This window comes from Humulus lupulus, chromosome 7, assembly GCF_963169125.1.
Source record: "Humulus lupulus chromosome 7, drHumLupu1.1, whole genome shotgun sequence".
NCBI classification, from domain to species: Eukaryota; Viridiplantae; Streptophyta; class Magnoliopsida; order Rosales; family Cannabaceae; genus Humulus; species Humulus lupulus.
This window is the reverse complement of record NC_084799.1, coordinates 75,945,602-75,965,921: the sequence shown is the minus strand read 5'-3', so window position 1 is coordinate 75,965,921 and position 20,320 is coordinate 75,945,602. Positions and strand designations below refer to the sequence as shown.

The window sequence follows — 20,320 nt, the reverse complement described above, 5'->3', positions numbered from 1 at the left end:
TGTTGAAGAATCTTATTGTACTGCTCCAACAAAGCCCCCTCATACTTCTCAGGGTACACTAGGAGACGGACTTGGGGTGGCACCACCTCCTGCTCTGAGTCTTGAATTGACTCTTGGTCTAGTTCTGGGACCTCCTCCAGCCTTGCCTCTTGAACCACCTCGTTTGACCCGGGCGAGGAGGGGATCTCCATTGCTAGGGGCAAGCCGATTGTAGGGACCTCCACGGGGGGGGGGGGGGGGTGGAGACTCTCTGCCTCTTGGCTGGAGGAGAGGGTTCAGGTTGCTCCCGAAGATGCGATGACCCCTCTCCTGCCGAAGAGCTAGGGGCGCTTCTAACCTTAGCACAGATCAGGCAATGTCCGTTAATCCCATGTGAGTTGCAGGAACAAGTTAAATAGTTAGCGTACATTCTACAAAAAAGGACAATGCAATAAAATAAGCTACTCAGAGGCTCACCATGAGTTAAGCCTTGGTGCAAACAGTGACGGTATACTATCCTATTCCCGACCACACAGCTAATGTTGGTCCCATATTGGAAAAACCACCTCGAGGTGAAGGACTTCACTCGGTCTAAAGGTATGAACCCATGAGAGGTGGATTGCCTTCTAGGGTGGTGGAGATAAATGTCTACAAGATCTAGGTAATCCTGGAATTCTTCCTTAGTCCAATGCCGATGTGAGATTTGACCACAACGAAGGAGTGCTACGGAAGCCCAGACATGCTCGAGACTTATCCTATCACCTACCCAGAAAGCAGAAGTCAGAGCGAGTGGTGATTTACCTGAGTCCAGGTGGGAAGCTTCCATCCCTGCTTGAAGCTCTTCCTAGAGCTCCCGATCCTCTTAGGCCTTTCGGGTCTCTTCTATAGAATGCGTGTTCACCAGCCTTTCCTCCGCCAGCCATTTGTGAAACGCTTTCTTGGCCAACCCTTCTATGTAATTGATATGACGAGATGCCAGCTCCTGAGACTTTTTGGACTGGCGGTATTTGGTCAGCTCCAGGTTGCTTATTCGTTGTTCTACGCTGAGAATCCCTGACCTAATAATATTTGCCTCTGTTATTAGGATGCTAAAGTCCACGTCCCGGTCGGGGAGAGCCTTCATTGCCTGAAGATGATTCTCGAAGAGCTGGACATATGGAGTTCGACGGAAAGGACCTATTCAAAAGGAAATGACTAAGTATCGAATACAGAAAGGCCCTAGTGAGGCAAAGAATAAGCGTGTTTGGAAAGATACTCTCCTACTCGGGTGAAGTCGAGAATTAAGGTCGGGTTACTACGGGTCGGGAAGCCGTCCTTAAAGAAGGCATCCTTGTAGTCCCAAACATGATTCTCGTTATGGTGGGGAACCTTGTGTTGGGAAAACTTATACAGGATCTTTATTTATTTTCATATAGATCTAATATTAAACAAATTAATATGAGATAACCTAGAACATGTTTCTAAAATTGAATTCAAAGAGAAATAATGATAAGAATACTTACATTATACGCAGCAGAATAATAGAGTCATTCCTTAAGTTTCTCTAACCCTTGTATCCTTTATGTCGCAGAGTATTACTAAGAAATTGAACCGATCTTCAATTTTCTTCACAGTCTTCCAAAGTATCCTTGGAATAACCTAGACTAGGGTGGGCAATTCTCAACACATGAGATAGATACAGAGAGAAGAAGAGAGAAGAACAATAAGGCTTAGAAAATGACTTATGTTTAGAGAGAATCTAAAACCTATCAGAAAACTAGTGTCTGTCATCTGATTTCAACTCTCACTTAACATTCCTTTTATAGACTCAATTAGGTCATTTATTTAATTAAAAAATCAATAAAATAATATCCAATTAACAGCCCGTGAAATTTCCCATTTGATTATAAGCCCATTGGACTTAAAATCAAGGCTTGTATTATTTTCTATTCATTTAATTAATTAAATAATTATTTAAATCCTTTGTAAAATTAGTTATTTATAATTTGAACCTTGATTTAAACTTATTTATTAATTTAGATACCAATTTATCTTAATTAATAAATCTGCCATAATTTCTCTTTTCTTCTCAAAATTATATAACTCTGTGAAACTATCCAAAATTGACTTGGTCAACTTTGATAATTCTAATTGATAATTAAATTAATTAATTGAGACTATCTAGATGATTTTATCTAAGGTACAGTGCAGACCATGGGCCTATGAAATCAAGCTCCCATAAGTTATCATAAATCTAACAAATAAATTTACTAACTTATTAATTCCTCGTGACTCCACTAAAGACTCGGAATTGCACTCTTGAATACATAGAACACTCTATAAAAAATATAGATACGTTATTAATTATCCATTATTACAACCATAATTGTCACTCAATCCTCTATAGACAGTCTACAATGAGAAGGGACTAAAATATCATTTTACTCCTCATTGTATTTTATCATTAAAACACTTAGTTCCTTGTAAATGATATTTCAGTAAACTAACTTAATTACTGAAATGAGATCTCTATCATTTGACACCTTGAACCAAACTAAAAGGAAACCATAATTTCACTTCTTCATCAGAAGTTATAGATATTCATATCTATGATTAACACTCCTACTCAATTATACTACAGAGTTCCCAAGATGTAAGTATGGGCTAGTTCGTAGGGTAAGCTGGTAACGAACAAGTCAAAGAACTCAAATAATACAATCAGTTAGAATACTAACCACTCAGAATTGAAATTGAATTGACCTATGGTCAACTATATGATATGACTAGAATAGATAATAACAGTATGTTTACTTATCCTATCAACTGTCAATATCGGTCCAGTCCAATGTAACAAATACATTCGATCTTATCTACTTTACTAATGTTCTGGATAGAACATAACACTACAAAGTGTAAGTAGATCATAACATAGATTGGCAAGTCAGTGTAAATCTTGTGCACTGACTAATCTTAGGACTAACTTATTTTGAACATATAATCATATTTATATTCCACTGTGATTACGTCACTATAAATACGATTAGCTATATGCTCAGGATTTAATAGAAGTTTATATTAAACAAATAATTATGAAAATGAAACATGTGAGAAAAGTGATTGACCAAGTCAAAAAAAGATTTCTATTCTTTTATTGATAATAAATGAGATTACAAAGAAATTGAGTTTTAATTAGGGCATAAAACCCTAACACCTTGTACCTGAGTCATGAAGCTGGGTACTTCGCCAGGGCATAATATCCATCTCGCTTGGAGCCTTTCTTCCGAGGAGTGGTTGTGAAACTGTAGAAATAGAGAATCTCTGCTGGTGACGGCCAGGCCATTTCTGCTTCCAGTACAAAATGTACATCCCCGCGAGCACTCTACAGCCATTGGGGGAAAGATGGAAGGGGGCTATCCCCACGAACTTCAGGAAGTTCACAAAGTATTGCTTGATGGGTAGGGTAGCCCCTGCCATCAGGTGGGCCTGGCTCCAAGCACCCAGGCCATAGAAGCTGCGATGTGCCCTCTCGAACTCCCGACAGAGGCGGATGAGGCATTTGTCTCCGACCGAGTAGTACTTCATGATCGCCTCGAGACCATTGGGATGTCAAAGTAGAGTGTGGTAATCCTCTGCTTCGAATGCATCACCCTCGTATATCTGTGTAGGGTTCAGAGTGGGGGTCCTGTTTACCTCCTCCATAGTGAGCCCCCCGGTCTTCAGGCATTTTGGGCCTCGCCGCCACTTGAAGGTCGGGGCGAATGACTAGCTCCCCGGTCGACTATTGGTTCCTCGTCCTTACATTGCTTTCGAAAGCATCTTGTGCTCGGGCCATATCGGAGATCTCCTGGTCGAAGAGATAAAACCCGTGTTCGTGTGGTTGATAGAGTTCCTCAGACATCTAAGACAAAAAACCAAGCAGTTAGTATTCTGACCAAAGGAAAGATGGCCAAAATACGAACGACTCTAGGAATACTGCTCAGGAAGGAAAAGAGAGTTTTTGAAGTGCGAGGTATCCCCGACGCCTAAGGACAAGTCGGAGAAGATGAACCTACTGGAATCTGGAAAATTCCCAGATTCCGGTCACAGGCTCAGAAACGCAAAGTTGATGAAAAGACTCTTGAAGGTCGTTTCGAACGAGCCTAATATCAAAATGTGACTAAAATGACTCGTGAAAACAAGAAACAGACCCCAAAATTCCATACTACTACCATTCCTAAACATATATCGAAAAACACCAAGCACACACCAAAAACAGAAAAGTGGGTTGAAGGTACTTACCCAAGATAAAGCGAAGGTAAGTGCTGGGGTGAGTCCTAACCTTGAAGTACTGTTTGCCGTTTGACCAGAAGTAAGAAGATTCACGCTAGTCGTCCAGAACGCCGGGAAAGGGTTGAAGATGAGAGGCAGACGAGAGAGGAAAGTGCGTTGGGAAAGTTTTTTATTTTTGAATGGTTATAGTATGAGACTGAAGGTTTCTCTGGGTTTTTATACCCAATAAAACGTATTAGGGAAGAAACTTCCCCACAACTGTCGAATGGCTTGCCTTAGTAAGTTCACGAAGGCGATCCGACAGTCAGGGCTCAAAAGGTGCGGATCGCAATCATTGTTTCTTTGGGAAAAGATGCCTCGGGTGCAGAGTGGATGTTTGGGATATCAATTTGACTCCTAATTAAATGCACAGACTGATGGGCCCAGCAATGGGGCGTTGACACATGGTTTTGCTTTTTAGAATGACATTAGCAGAAGTCCAACTGTTTCCCATTCGAGGTAATTTCGAAGTCTTCCTCAGTTTGAAGTCTCCATTGTCCAAGAACAAGTAGAGACTTGGGGGGCAAATGTTGTCCGTATTTTCACCTCCAACACGTGGCAACCCCTAGTGACTGGCCTGGACGTTCGTAGGCATCCTCAGGGCATGTTACTGCCCGAGGCCTTTAGTCGGTGCAAGGGTCCTCTTAGGTGAGACCTTGCCTTTGACAGTGGGTCGTGGGTGCCTTAGTAGATTACTCCCCGATGTTCGTTCTCGGAGTTGGAGGTTCTCCTGCTCGAGCAATTAAGGTGAGGGGTCTCGTCTCCTAGTCATCTCCCAAGTCCGAGGTTCTGGCTCTCAAACCTAAGATAAGACGCAACGTGTCAGTAAATGCGGGTTTTCAAAGCTAGAGGATCGTCTGACAAACTTTATGGGTGATCCGTCAACAGTGTTGTTGAGTGTACGACTCAATAATTCGCACACCCACTACGCCGCCTGACATGGAGGTACTTACAGCACGCCGTGACAGTACCTGTGGCATGTTCCCTATAAAGTAGGTGCTTTTCGGCAGTGGACCCTGCAAATCTCGTTTGAGCCATGGTCTCTATTCAATGCAGCCCAACGCATTGAATTGGTATTAATTCCCCAGTAATGGGAAGAATGTGTATTGATTACTTATGATTAGTATTAATGACCCCAACCTCTATAAATAGGGCTTTGAGTCTCATTGTAAATGGTTCGAATTTTTAGAGAGAATAGGCCTTGTACTCAAAGCAATTTAAATGTTGCCTGAGAATACACCATTGGAGCTTGCAATCACAAGCTTACAATCATCTTAATACCAGAGACTCATGTACTAGGGTTTTTTTATAACCCGAACCATGTAAAAATCATTGTGTTCTTATAGCTGATTTCTTTAATCTCTCTTATTAAGGTTGATAGCGAAAAAAGACACTCAACAAAGGGAAAATACCATTTTGGCCCCTGTGTTTTTCCCGAATATGCAATCGGCCCCTGTGTTTTGTTAAATGACAATTCAGACCACGTGTTTTACAAAATTGATCAAAATAGTACCCTAGACCCGATTTTGGTAGAAATATTTTCAATTATAAGATCAATTACCGGGTCGTTAGTGATGCGATGGGTTAAGAGAAGCAAAGAAAGTGGTCGAGGAGCCGAGAATAAAATATTATATTTGAATTTTTTTTTACCAAAATCGGGTCTAGGGTACTATTTTGATCCATTTTGTAAGACATAGGGTCCAAATTGTCATTTAATCACATGAGCTGATCGTGTATTTCGGAAAAACACAGGGGTCAAACTGGTATTTTCCCATAAATAAATAATTATTAAATTAATAAACAAATAATTATTAAATTGTGTGACCGAATATTACTATTGGTCTCTTTGTTGTCGAGCTATGTTTGGATTTAATTTATAGGGCATTTTGACTCATTCTTTCGGGATGAAACTTAGGATAGGGAAAGAAAATAAATGTTTGGATTTATGTTCTTGTAGATTTCTATCATACCCTTCTTATTTTACCATTTTTATCCACAACACAAATTTTTTTTTTTGACTTTCCAATCTTCATCTTCCTATACTATCCTATTCTTTGTCTTCTCTACAAGCACTTCCATTTTCATGCCAAAAAGAAAACATACAAAACCAAAAATCTTAAAAAAAAAAATTAAAAACCCTAAGCAAATGCTCTCCATTATTGAGCATGTTACAAATATTTAGTACATATTTTGTGTACACATATTATTAATTAAAACCCATTTAGGCCTTAGCATTTTTTTCATTTCTCATTTGATGTATCAAATTTCATAACTTATTCACATTTTTAAGTTTGGTATCCAATTTGGAAAAGTATCTCTAATTTATGTCCATCTCACATAGATGAGTTGTAGATGCTCTTTGGAGAGTAGAAAGCTTCAATATTTTTCTTTGGAGAAATTTGCTTCTTTTTTTTCTTTTCTTGATCATGAGACGGTATATATTTTTTTTTAAGGATATTTAATTAATTATTGCCAAAAATATATATATATATTATTAGAGCCTAGATTATCTAATTTTAAGTTTATATCTTTTTGAATTTTGAATTTTAAATCTTGTATTTTGTCTTATTACATATTTAGACCATATATTTAGAAAATTTATTTTTTAGATATTTTGTAAAATAATTTAATTACACTCCTAAACTCAATTTTATATATAAAAAAAAACTTTAGTTCAAAAAAACTTTGATGAAGTTGATGGTTATATTTGAATTATTTTATTGAACTATTTTACAAAGGGAAATTTGATAAATCATGCTTACATTAGCTTAATAATTAAAATTTGAACCAAAGTTAACCACCATATGATAAAAATGCTCATCTTTCATTTAATACCAAAAATACCCCCCTCATAACAAAATCCCATACCTTTCCTCTCTAAAATATTGCAAGAAAGATACACATGGGTAAGTGATTTTCTTTGATTCTTGTTGTTGTTGGTTGTTTTTATGATTTAGAATGCTGTTTAGATGTTGGATCTGTAGTTTGTTGGTATTTTTTGCTGTTTTTTGGATGAAAATCGTGGTCTGTGAAAATCTGCGTTTTTTTGGGTTCCTTGAGTTTTTTTTCTAAATGCCCGATAGTGTCCGATAGAGGCCCGATGCAGGAACGATAGTTGTTGAGTTTCAAGGTTAGGGATGAGGTCCGATGGCCACCCAATGCTTGCCCGATATGTTTGGTTACCCGATGGTCATTAAGGTTCGATGGCTACCCGATGGTTGCCCGATTATTATTTTCAATCTACACACCCTTTTTAAGTACGATAATGGATCGATAGTAGTCCGATGCATGCCCGATAGTTGTTATTAAGTTAATGCGGACCTATTAGTACGATTATACACGATGGTACCGATAAGTGCCCGATGCTTGCCCGATAGTACGATGGTACACGATAGTGATAAAAAAACGTAAATAAAAACCGTACCTTTCGGCTTTTCCCCTGCCCATTTCCCGTTCCCTCCCAAAACTCTTCACTCCCACAAAACCATCGAGCAACATAACTACTCACACCCGACGCTTCTCTCTCCCTCACCCACCATCACCCGATGCTTCTCTCTCCCTCACCCGACGGTTAGAAAAACCCCCACCGGAGACGAAGAAAAACCAAGCCCCAACCCCCACTGGAGACGAAGAAAAACCAAGCCCCAACCCCCACCGGAGATGAAGAAAAACCAAGCCTCACCGGAGAAGAAAAACCGACACCCCATTACGCAAAAATGTCTAGGGTATGTGTTTTTTTTAATTTCTTTTCCATTGGAAAATGTTATAGTATGTATTGTTGAATTTGACTGTGTGAAATCTGACTGCGTGAAATCTGATAAACCGTAAAATTTTGAAAAAAATTTATGGGTTTTTTAGAGGTACGATAGGGTACGATAGTGGGTCGATAGGGGTACGATAGTATTTGTGTTTCTCATAACTTCAGGTTGAAGATGATTGTACGATAGGGGTACGATAGTGGTTCGACGTTGGTACGATAGGTTTGTGTTTTCTGATAACTTGATGTTGAAGATGGAGGTACGATAGGGTACGATGTTGGGTACGATGTGTGCCCGATAGTGGGAACAAATGGTTGTGTTGTTATAATCCGATGGTGTACGATGTGAGGTACGATTGTGCACGATAATGTTATAGTTCCAGTTTTTCATTGGTGTCCGATATGGTGCGATAGTGTCCGATAGTTGCTCGATAGTATATTGCAGAATATAAAATTTGATGTTTTTTTTTGTTATTCTATTTAATTGGGTATTTATTTGTTTTATGCAGAACTTAAGACCTCCACAACTGATAGTTCCAGTAGAGGAACATTTTACGGGACGTATCACTTGGCGCGACAGTTGGTACTTTCCAAAGATTAAAGCAAAATTTATACAGTGTGGTTTATTGGATAGGGTGAAGGAATCCCCTTTCAAACAGTTCTTCATGGCGGAACCATTAAATTTTTCTGGTGCCTTAGTCCATCAGCTGTTGTTGCACAAATTCAGAGGGGAGAAGACTGACGAAGTCCAGTTTTATATTGGGAAAAAACGATGTAGATTTAGCCAATTGGAGTTCGCTTTAGTTACTGGTTTAAATTTTGAGGCCGGACCGTCTGAAGCTGAGATTAAAGCGAAGACCACTTCGGATCGGTTGATTCTTGAGTACTTCAATGGTCATTCCCCAGTGAGCATAGGGCAACTGCGCAGAACTTTTGAGAGTTGTCAAATAGTTGATGATGTGTACAAGATGGGTTTGTGCTTATTAGTTGAGGGTGTTTTGAAAGGTCGTGAGGAGAAGTTGATGGTTTGGACTGACATGCTGAAGATGGTAGACGACGTTGACTTCTTTTTCCAGTACCCGTGGGGGAAGATATCATACCAGAAGTTGTTACAAACTTGTCAAAAAGACTTTGTTGAAATGAAGAAGCATTTACAGAAGAAGATTGAGAAAGGAAAGACTCAGAAGGAGGCCAAGTACTCTATTTATGGGTATGCTGCAGCATTGTAGTATTGGGCTTTTGAGTCCATCATTGAGTTGGGTCAGGATTATGCTGTGAGATTGGGCCAAGGCATTCCAAGAATGATCAACTGGCAGAGCAAGGAGAAAGTAGAGATACACAAAGAGCAACTTATTAAATTGTTTGCCAAAGAGGTGAGCTTTTACTTCACTTTTGAATGTTCTATATTTTTTTTTCTAGATATGCAATTTTATGGGTACTGCACGATAGGAATACGATAGGGTACGATTTGAGTACGATTGTGGGGTTATTTTGTGGTTTTTTGTCAACTGTTTGAAAACTGGCTAAGGGGTACGATTTGGTACGATGATGGTCCGATGGGGGTACGATATGCATTCTTTATTAATGTAGTTGTAGAGGTACGATATTGGTACGATGTTGTACGATGATGGTACGATAGTTAGCAAGTAATTCTCACTTGCGAGTACGATATTGTTATGTTATGGGTACGATATGGGTACGATAATTGCATGATATGGGTACGATATGGTACGATTGGGGTACGATAGTGTACCATTTTTCACCGATGACAATTACTTATTTTTTATATTGTTTTACTTTCCAATCTAAATATGCATTGTTTTTTGTGGCAGTTGACAGTATACCCCTACCTGTGTGCCCGACCTGCTGAAGAACAGTATGTGAGGACCCTTACAGACAATGAAGCCCCATTGTATGTGGACATGGGGTTAGAGGAACTAGAGGTGGGTCCCGATGGACAGCCTACACAGGAAGCCTTACAGAGCCAGGCTGAAAAGCTTGCTGAAAAGTTAGCTGAGCAAGCAGAAGCAGCAAATATTTTTAAGGAGGTTCCACCAGCTCAACCTGAGGCACCTGAGGTTCCCCCATCAACACCTCATGCCAGCACCTCCTCCCAAGCTGAGCAACCAGGCTACTCTATGATTTTTGGCCAGGTTGGAAAAGGTTGAAGGGAAACAAAGTGCCCTTATTAAAGGTCAGTCCGAGATCTTGGGTCAATTGCAGAAGCTGATGACAATGATGGAAGATCTTAGTAGGCCAGCTCCAGATCCACACCCTCAGTCCACTGAAGAAGGCCCTCAGTCTCCTGTAGATGAAGACATTCTCCCTAACGATTACAGACCTGATGATGTAGATGATCACATTTTTCGCACACCAGAGGATATGCAAATTACTGTAATCGGAGATACTGAAGATTCTGAAGTAAAATTCTTAAACATAGCTCCACCAGCACCGGAGAAGAGGAGAGAAAGAAAGAGGCCTAGGTGGTTCGATGAGTACACTGCAATGAGGAAAAGGAATAAGAAATCGAAGACAGCAGTGAATGTGGATCCATTGAGGGTTGTTGATGGTAAATTACTTATGACCTTTCACAAGTGGTTGCTTGGCACCATTGGGAATAAATATCCGAGGGAATGCTTCTCAGGGACACACGATGCTGCTTGGTTCCTGAAACTGCATACTCCGAGGACATGGCTTTCTGACTCTGTAAGTTTTCTATAACTTCATAATTAAATAATGTTGAAAATTTATTTAAATGTTTCTATATGTAGTGGTACGATATAGGTACGATTGGTGTACGATGGTAGTACGATAATTATAAGTGTCAAATTATAAACTGTTTATATGTCAATGGTACGATGGTGGTACGACATTAGCACGATAGGGGTACGATATAATTTGTTAAGTAGTTACTATTACCATCGTAATTTTAGAATTTGTAGTGGGACGATATAGGTACGATGGTAGTACGATAATGTACGATGATGGTACGACAGTGGGACGCTAGTGGGTACGATGGTGTATAATACTAGTTTTTGCCATAAAGGTACGATGATGGTACGACATTAGCACGATATGGGTACGATAGAAGGTTTTATTGTTACTATATTCATGTACGATTGGGGTACGATTATGGTACGATTGGGGTACGATAGTTACTATATTCATGTCTGATAGTTTTTTGTTTATTTATTTTGGTACGATAATGTGGTTACTGACTTAATTTTCCTTTAATGTAGCATTTAGATGCAGCATTCCATCTCATGAGGAGGCGTCTAGAATTTTATCCTAACGTGTACCCTCAGAAATGTGTTGTTATGCCTACAATTTTTCCCGAATCATTGAAGGGTCGGTGGGACGCTTTTCCAGGTTCTGACTACTCTAGATTTAGTTGGGATGACAGTATATTGGACCTGGTTAGGGGTGATGCAGTCCAGTTCTTACCGAGTTGGCAGAACAAAGAGTTCATTTATTTTGCTCTCTTCTTGAAAGACCAAATGCATTGGATAGCTGTAGAGGCAGACCTGAATGGGTGGATGCTCAACATCTTTGACTCCAGTATTGGATCAATTTCCGAAAACGATTTGATCAGCTTGATGGTTGACTGGTGTACCATTTTCCCGTCGGTCTTGCGACAGTCCGGTTTATTTGAGAACCATGACGTTATACTCGCGCCTCAGTTGACAGCATCAGAGAGCTAGGTCAGACCCTTCGATTGGAAACTCACTCCACGTGAATTCGTACCGCAAACAAAATCCAGGTGAACTTTATTAAATATCACATATTAATTATTATTTCTTAATTACAAAACTTTATTAAATTATTGTTTATTTTCTAATGCAGTGGCGATTGCGGATGTTACATAATTGAGCATATTGAACATAAGCTTCTACAACTACCATTTGATAATGTAATTGACAATAATATGAAACTTTTTAGGCAAAGGTGGTGTGTAGACTTATTCTACCAAAACTTATGTTGAACGGTCTTAATTTTTTTGAATTGTATAATTTTTTTGATTGCTCTTTTTGTAATTACTACATTTTAATGTGCTTAATCTTTGCATCGTACTATCGTCGATCACTATCGTACTCTATCGTACCCTCACATGCCTCACAAATTTCACGAAACTGTACTGAAACCATACCATCGTACCATTATCGGACCAATATCGTACATTATCGTACCCTAATGTCGTACATTAACTATCGTACTACATCGAGCAACGCCGTACCATATTGTAAGATACATTTAAATAATCATACAACAAACAATATCGTGCATTGTCGTACCGGCATCGTGCACTATCGAACCAACACTGGATTATTACATATTTAAGAGTTTCATAATGGAGAAAAAAACAGAAAAAAACCTGCAAAATCCAGCACATAACAAATATTACTAGTTCAAGCAGAAATAAAACATAATAGGTCAACTAGAATACAAACAAAACAATTTAACCTCGGTACTTGCAATACGCTTTGTTGTGCCCTTTACCACCACACTTGCTACAACATCGTTGTATCACAACCTTGTCTCCATTAGAAGGATATCGATTTTTCCTAATTCGTCCGACCTTTTGCTTCTTCGGTCGGCCTACAGGTTTCTTCTCAATCGGTACTCCAACTTGGATGTTCTTAATGTCTTCAGGCAATTCCCAATCATCCTCATCACCAACTGGCATAATTGTCCCCTCATATGTGCTCTTCCAACTCTCTCTTGTGTAATATTGAGAGCACAATGCGTACATGCTAATATTTCGTTCTTGAGCAGCAGCACATGCATGTGGACAAGGAACCTTCATGATTTGGAATAGGCCGCAACTGCATTGTCGTGCCTCCAAATCAACTATACCACCGCTCTGAACTGTTCCTCCGGGGTGGACATTAAATGTATAAGGTCCAGCTCTGTCGACGCTTAAGAACCGAGATTTCTCAAATTGACATGACAAGTCCCCCTCCATAACTGGTGATAGAGTCGTGCTACACTTTTCAGCGTTTTCCTTTCGAGTAGCAAACCATGTTTGAATAGTAAACCTGATGAATTCAACAAAAGCAGTGATCGGGAAGGCTCTTGCGTCCTTAGTTTTGCTGTTGAAACTTTCAGCCCAATTACTTGTCATTACATTGTAACGGTCCCCTGGAAAGTACGCACGAACCCATCTTTCAAATCCAATGCCCTCAAGATATAGTGCAACTCGAACATCCATTGCTTTTATCTTCTCAAATTCTCTTTCAAAATCTGTCTTCTTATACGAGTATGCACAACTGTAAATATGATCCGTGAAGCAATCAGTCTTGAACTTGCTAGCCACGTTCATAATAATGTGGTGGTAGCATGCGCCATGGGGTGCACCAGGGAAGACAAGTTCCAAAGCATGAACAATGCTTTGATGCCTATCCGATACGAATGCTAAGTTCTCAACATCACCAATCGCTTGTTTCAACTTCCTCATGAAATAGGTCCAAGAGTCGTGGTTCTCACTGTCAACTATTGCGAAAGCAATCGGAAATATGTGGCTGTCTGAATCCAATGCCACGGCACACAACATTTGGCCACCATACCTAGTTTTCAAGAAGGACCCATCAATACATATAACAGGTCGACAAAACTTGAATCCCCGCCTACAAGCACCTAGAGAAAAAAAGCAATACTTGAAGCGACCCTCGTCTACCTTGAAATCAGTAATGGAATCGGGATTGTTCAACTACAGCATGTGCAAGTACCCAGGTAACTTCGAATATGAAGCTTCAGGCGTACCCCTAACTATGTGGAGTGCTTTCTCTCTGCATCTCCAAGCCTTCTCATAACTCATTTCGATCCCGAAAGAATTCTTCATATCTTCTCTTATTTTGGAGGCTAAATAATCTGAACCGTTAACTGAGAATTTATCCTTGATCAGTTCGGCAACTACCAAAGGTGATGCTTGACGGTTATCTTTTTTTCGAACATCGAGGGAACATGTGTGTACATTTTCAAATGCTGTTACCTCGAACATGTTAGAAAGTTGCTTCTTCTTCCCTCTTAATCTCCATCCACAATCAAGATCCTTGCATGTAATGTACCAAACATCAGTACCAGACTTCTTAACTATAAAGTCGAATCCCTTCTTCATTGCAAACAAGCCAGCAACCTTCTTTAAATGTTCCTTGTCTCTGAAAAACTTTCCTAAATGAATCTCCCCGCCCGATGTGCCACCCATAGATATATAGTGACTATTATCCTCAATGTCTTCTCTTGTAAACATCTGAGCTTTGAATTTACTATAATATGTCGAAGAAGAGAGTGGATCACTAAATTCTCTAGCATCATTTGTTCCGTCTGGACGACTACTACTAGTACCAGGTGTTTGGCGATCTTCTCTACGGGGTCTACTTCTATATGTTGTTTGCCTCGGTATTTGGTACGACAGTGGACTCAGGCTCAAAGCTTGAGAACGGACCTCTGTTTCTTGGTTGTCTCTTACATCTTCATTGCAATCAAAATCAGCATCAGGTTCAGGATAATCAAGAAAATCGTCATTGCCCTCAAAATCATTTTCAAGGTCAGGACAATCAGGAAAATCATCATGAAATGACATCTGTGCTACATGATCAACTGTCAGTATGAAAGGGTTTGATTCAGGTACAGCAGTGGCTACCAGCACCTCCGGATTTGTTTCTGGAACATAAGTCCCAACCTCACTACGAGTATCCTTAACAGTACTTGGTGGAGGATTACGATCAACAATGATATCCTTCTCCACCAAAGTCACAAAAAAGGGAACAAATTCATCTGGCTTCTTCAAAAGCATTGACAAATATAAGCTTACACCCTTGTCATTCCTTATAAGTTCATGCCGATACATTAACCCTTTCATGTACTTATAATTCACTTCTAATTTCAGGTCATACTGCACTTTGTCAACCTCCAGCTCTGAGTACAAAAGTTCAACAAGTTGTGAGTAAGTTATGTCCTTCTCCAACTCGAACGTTAAATTTTCGGCTCCATTAAAAACCCAATCTCTACCTTCACGCTCCCAAACACCATTATACATTAAGTACGCGAACAAAGTTGACCCTATCATGTACAAAGAAAAAAAAATCAGTAAATGGCAACAAAATGTCGAAATTTAGTTCAAATGTTTTGGCATCGTACCAGTATCGGGCCATATCGGGCGGTATCGGGCAAAGTTTTATTTATGTTTTTGATCACTTAAAACACTAATGTCGGGCAAGTATCGGGTAACATCATGTACCATCGTACTATTAGGTCCGCAGTAACTTAGTAATAACAATCGGGCATATATTGGACTACTATCGATCCATTATCGTACTTAAAAGGGTGTATAGATTTAAAATAATAATCGGGCAACCATCGGGTAGCCATCGTACCTTTATAACTATCGGGTAACCAAACTATCGGGCAACCATCGGGTTGCCATCAGACCTTCATCCCTAACCTTGAAACTCAACAACTATCGTGCCTGTATCGGGTCTCTATCGGACACTATCGGGCATTTAGAAAAAAGCTCAGGGAACCCAAGAAAACGCAGATTTTCACATAACACGATTTTCACCCAAAAAACAGCAAAAAATACCAACAAACTACAGATCCAACATCTAAACAGCATTATGAATCATAAAAGCAACCAACAACAACAAGAATCAAAGAAAATCACTTACCCATTTAATCTCTTCACTATGAGCAAAAATAACACAAAGCTTGGTGTTTCTCCTCAAACAATCCACAATGTCCAAATGTGTATCTTTCTTGCAAGATTTTAGTATAAAAATCTTGTGTGTAAAACGTATGGTTAAGAGAGAATGAGAGAGAATGTATGGTGAAGAGAGGTAGAGAGGAAGAGGGAGAATAGAGAGGAAAGGTGTTATGAGAGAGGTATTTTTGGTATTAAATGAAAGATGAGCATTGATATCATATGGTGGTTAACTTTGGTTCAAATTTTAATTATTAAGCTAATATAAGCATGATTTATCAAATTTCCCTTTTACAAAAACCAATCCAAAATTTATAAAAGTTTTTTCCGTAAAAACAATAAATAAAGATACGGCACGTCACTCGGGTAGTCTTCCGACTTTACCCTTTCTATCTTGCCCTTCCATTTTCTTTGTTCCAAACTTCTCATTGTTATTTCTCCTTCCCAACTCTCTTCCTCTTTCGCACGAGAAAAATGGAGAAGATGATACCTCTCAGATCACTGTACCGCTCACTGTGGTGTAGATCTTATCACATGGCCGCCGTCAATCACCAAATGCTCCGCCATTACTACGCCGGTCGATGCCTCCCCAATTTTTCATCCCCGCCCACCTCAGTTACTTCTCGCCACGCCCTCGTCTCTTCTGGTACTTTTTTATTCTATTCTAATTCATAATCCAAGCTTCATTTGATTTCAATAGCTTCTTTTTTCTAGCAGATCAATTTTCCTCGAGAAAGTTTTTATTTTGAGTGAAATTATTTTTTGGGTTTGTGTTTACTTCTATAGAATCATACATCAAAATTTTCCGTCTCAAGTTTCAATTAATTGTAGTGTTATATTTATTTTGGATTTTCGTAGGAGCTTTGAGCTGGGTTTATGCTTTATATGTTTGATATGATTAATTCATACTTGTCAGTACGGATTTTTTTCTTTTTATACAAAAACAAGATTTAAGAAATAGATATAGGTTAAACCTTATTCTAAGCTAGTGGGCTCATAATATGCTGTGCAATTGCCCCGCTTCAGATAATTGAAGATCAAAAAAATATCAAGCATATGCATATTCAATTTCATGTAGTTAAAGATTAAAAACTGAGCTAAGTTAGAGAGTGTTAGCTTTTATATGATTCTATTTCTACTTCTGTTAGATCAATATGATGCAGTGATACATAATCCATTTTAGTTATACTCTCACATTTCATGGACTTTGTAGCTATGAAGTACGCTGTTGGTAACCATCATGTTCATTGTCTTAGTCAGATTCACGAAATTTTTCCTTTTTTTTCTATGTAAATGATTCCTTTGTTTTCCCCTATTTTTTGAACTATATAGATTGCAGGTCTCCTCTTTCATTGGGTTTGGGAAGTACACGATCTTATAGTGAAGATGTAACTCACTTGCCTGTCATAACGGACCCTGATCTACATAGGGCTTTTAAGGATTTGTTGGCTGCTAATTGGGATGACCTCCCTAATAGTCTTGTCTATGAAGTAAAGGCTGCGTTGTCCAAGAGTACCGATGACAATGCTGGAAAGGAGGCTTTAACAAATGTTTTTCGTGCTGCTGAAGCATCCGAGGAATTTGGTGAGATCATCATGAATTTAAAGATGGAGTTTGATGACACTGTTGGAATGAGTGGCGAGGTATTGCTGTGTGCACGAAGTATATTTTTCTGATTATTTGCTACATTTTGTAGTCCTCGTACTCATGAGTTTGATGTTTGAACTTGTTTGCAGAATATAAAGCCCTTGTCAAAAGAGCATGCGAATGCACTTCAAACAATTTTCAGTCGCTACAATGCCTATTTGGAAGCATTTGGGCCTGATGAGACCTATTTGCGAAAGAAAGTGGAGACAGAACTGGGATCAAAGATGATATACTTGAAGATGAGATGCGGTGGCTTAAGTTCTGACTGGGGAAAGGTACTCATTAAATCTAGAAAACCTTTGGTGTTTTCTTTCTTTACAAGTATCATTTGCATAATATTATCTCAAATTCTCAAGTCCTAACATTATGACACTCCACGAGTTCAAGATGAGAATCCTTAGAATGTCGTACAAGGGAGAAATTAGTGCTGTTTAGGATGTATTAGTTTTTGCGAACCTACATTTTCTATTAATTCGTCCCTTACTGTTTTTTACTTTTTTTTTAAAAAAAAAATAGTGGGAGTTAGAAAAGGTGACTAGAAATGCTTCTATTAAGAGGTTTTTATTCCTGGAAAGCTAGTTGCTTGGTCCCTAATATTTTTTCATGTGCTTAATCCAGGTATCAGTTCTAGGAACCTCTGGGCTTGCTGGGTCATATGTCGAGAAAAGAGCTTAACTCCATAGCTTTGACAATTTTCAAAATAGTTGTGGGTTTTCTTGTGTTTGAAATCGTGTTTCTGAATATTTGGAGGAAGATCGATGTATCCTTTCCTCAGAAGCCATAATTTTCAGGTTGATAGCAGTTCAGTTCAATAAGAGCTTATCTTTGTCAACGATAATGCAATCTATAACAGTTGAGTTCAATAAGAGCCCATCTTTGTCAACGATAATAGAATTCATAACACCTTGGTTTTCATTATAATAATCTAGAATCGTACCGAGTATTATTATTGCACTGCTGCACTGCAGCATCGAGTGGGCATACACTGATGTCCCCGGTAGAGGATTTCAGAACAAAATGCATTAATTCATAATACAGTTGTGCAATTTATCATTTTATCTCATTTGCAAGCTTAATCTCTTGCACTATAATAAATATTTAACTTTGAGAAAATCTTTACCGAGTGTCCCACAACAGATTTGCTGCGAAGTAACTTTCTGTCTTGACTTCTAATGCCTGAAAATCAGGGGGTACTCATTGCTTAATTCCATGCCTTAATATAGCTGCGAAGTCACACAATTCGTGCTAGTGCTAGTGTATCGTAGCTGATCGACTGGTTGAGGCAATTTCTTCTATGTGATGACGACCTCTGAGTACACCCAAAATAAAACTAATAAGATTTAATTAAATTGCTATGTTGTTACATGATCAAAGTCAAACTAGTATCCCTTGGCCAACTTTTGAAAGCTTTTTATTTTCATGTGAGTGGGCACGCTCTCACATCCACCATTGTAAGAAAGGCAATGTCATCATTTGCAAGACCACAATGTTCGACTAGAAACCATTACTCAATCGGAATCACCCAACTTTGATTCTCTTATACATTGAAAAAGTAAAACTTAAAAAGAAGATACGATTGAGAAGAAAAAAAATTAAAAATTAAAGTTCATACTGTAAAATTTAACCCCCATAATGCATTTTATATAACTTTAGTGGCAAAAAAAGATACACATTTTGAAAACTAGAGAAGAAAAAGTTCTCAGCAGCAGCTAAGTATTAAGTTAGCTTAACCATTTTAGTGCCTTTATGCCATGACCACGATTCAGAGGGTGACTTGGGCAGTGGAGGAAGCAACACAACCTTACGGCAGAGACCAAAAGGCCACCCTTCACAGTGACAAAACTCTTGAATTATCGAACGCCTTTGATGCTCTTTCAAGTCGAGCCCATTTAGACTTGAACAACGAGAAAAACTTGATTTGACAGAAAGAAATACGTCTTTACTCGCAGCACTTGAACAGCAAGAAAAACAGCTTTTCACTGATAAAAACTCTTCTCTTTCACAGTCTTCATTACTATCACCCTCTTTCTGTTCGAGTCCTTTCGAGCTTATGTATAGTTGTCTGGTTATTGGAGAGTAATAAACCCAAGAAAAGCTATCTGAGCTCATAAGGATAGGCTTCTTCTTCAACTTTTCTATTGCCCCGCTTCGAATTGCCGAAACAACTTCCTGAGATGAGCAAGAAAAATGAAAGAATAGATTCAGAAAAAAGAACACCAATTAAGTTTTTTTGAGTTTGGAAAAGTTGGTACCTCTTCTTCATCATCAAAGTCACTTGTTGGGTATTCTTCATCTTGGCCTAGAGTTGAAATCCGTCCTCCAAAGTTATGGCAATTGGAAAATGCTTCCTTTATACAAGCAGCCAGAAATTTACATCTCTTGGAAGGATTTGATTGCTCTTCATGACAGCAGACAGTCATTTTTTTTTTTGGGAAGACAGTTGAGAAAGAGAATTGGTATTGGTTTTGTGGGCACTGAGATATATACAGCACTCTTGTTAGATAATTTCAACTCTTTTTTGATGTCCAATTTGACCTCCTTTACCTTTATGTGATAGTGGCTTTGCATCTTATTTGACAATGCTTGGCTTCTATCCTTTGGGGTAAAGCCAAAGTTAAAAATATTTATATACAATTATAAATGAACTAATCTTTAAATTGGTTTAAGATTCAAACTCTTGCATCAACGCTATTATCAAACTAAGAAACTGACTTTGTTTCTTTCTTTGATTTTCTTTGCTTAAGGGCTTATTTCTGTAGTTTTCAGTGGTTCACTTCAAGATAAAGTTATGGTTGAGCTACGACATATTACCAAACCAAGATTGCCATTTGATAATGCAATTGGACAAATATGCTAAAAATAATACTCCTTCCGTTGAGGTTAATATTAGATACAATTTTTTTTTAAGAGGATAATATTAGAAACAAACAAGTAAACAGCAGCCACTACGCATC

General features: G+C 38.7%; 3 protein-coding genes across 3 annotated transcripts; 2 read left to right on the top strand and 1 right to left on the bottom strand.

Annotated features, from left to right (window-relative positions):
• The first annotated feature begins 8,261 nt into the window (after positions 1-8,261).
• Positions 8,262-10,191, top strand: LOC133788315 (uncharacterized). The gene is made up of 2 exons (XM_062225749.1): positions 8,262-9,396; positions 9,856-10,191. Exons 1-2 carry the CDS (start codon positions 9,325-9,327, stop codon positions 10,189-10,191), a joined length of 408 nt encoding a protein of 135 aa, XP_062081733.1. The 5' UTR covers positions 8,262-9,324.
• A 5,913-nt stretch (positions 10,192-16,104) lies between these two features.
• LOC133788312 (succinate dehydrogenase subunit 5, mitochondrial) lies at positions 16,105-18,249 on the top strand. Its single transcript, XM_062225745.1, has 4 exons — positions 16,105-16,365; positions 17,052-17,362; positions 17,456-17,641; positions 17,985-18,249. Exons 1-4 carry the CDS (start codon positions 16,194-16,196, stop codon positions 18,039-18,041), a joined length of 726 nt encoding a protein of 241 aa, XP_062081729.1. The 5' UTR covers positions 16,105-16,193; the 3' UTR covers positions 18,042-18,249.
• Positions 18,250-18,838: 589 nt separating this feature from the next.
• Positions 18,839-19,966, bottom strand: LOC133788313 (uncharacterized). The gene is made up of 2 exons (XM_062225746.1): positions 19,619-19,966; positions 18,839-19,535 (listed from the first exon to the last, which is right to left on the bottom strand). The coding sequence occupies exons 1-2, from the start codon at positions 19,784-19,786 to the stop codon at positions 19,083-19,085; spliced, it is 621 nt and encodes a 206-aa protein (XP_062081730.1). The 5' UTR covers positions 19,787-19,966; the 3' UTR covers positions 18,839-19,082.
• Between the last annotated feature and the right edge of the window lie 354 nt (positions 19,967-20,320).

Coding starts and splice junctions, on each gene's coding strand:
- LOC133788315 (XM_062225749.1), top strand. CDS start 9,325: ATGATCAACTGGCAGAGCAAGGAGAAAGTAGAGATACACAAAGAGCAA. Junction 9,397..9,855: donor TTAAATTGTTTGCCAAAGAG/GTGAGCTTTTAC, acceptor TTTTTGTGGCAG/TTGACAGTATACCCCTACCT.
- LOC133788312 (XM_062225745.1), top strand. CDS start 16,194: ATGGAGAAGATGATACCTCTCAGATCACTGTACCGCTCACTGTGGTGT. Junction 17,363..17,455: donor CTGTTGGAATGAGTGGCGAG/GTATTGCTGTGT, acceptor ACTTGTTTGCAG/AATATAAAGCCCTTGTCAAA. Junction 17,642..17,984: donor TAAGTTCTGACTGGGGAAAG/GTACTCATTAAA, acceptor TGCTTAATCCAG/GTATCAGTTCTAGGAACCTC.
- LOC133788313 (XM_062225746.1), bottom strand. CDS start 19,786: ATGACTGTCTGCTGTCATGAAGAGCAATCAAATCCTTCCAAGAGATGT. Junction 19,536..19,618: donor ACTTTGATGATGAAGAAGAG/GTACCAACTTTT, acceptor TGCTCATCTCAG/GAAGTTGTTTCGGCAATTCG.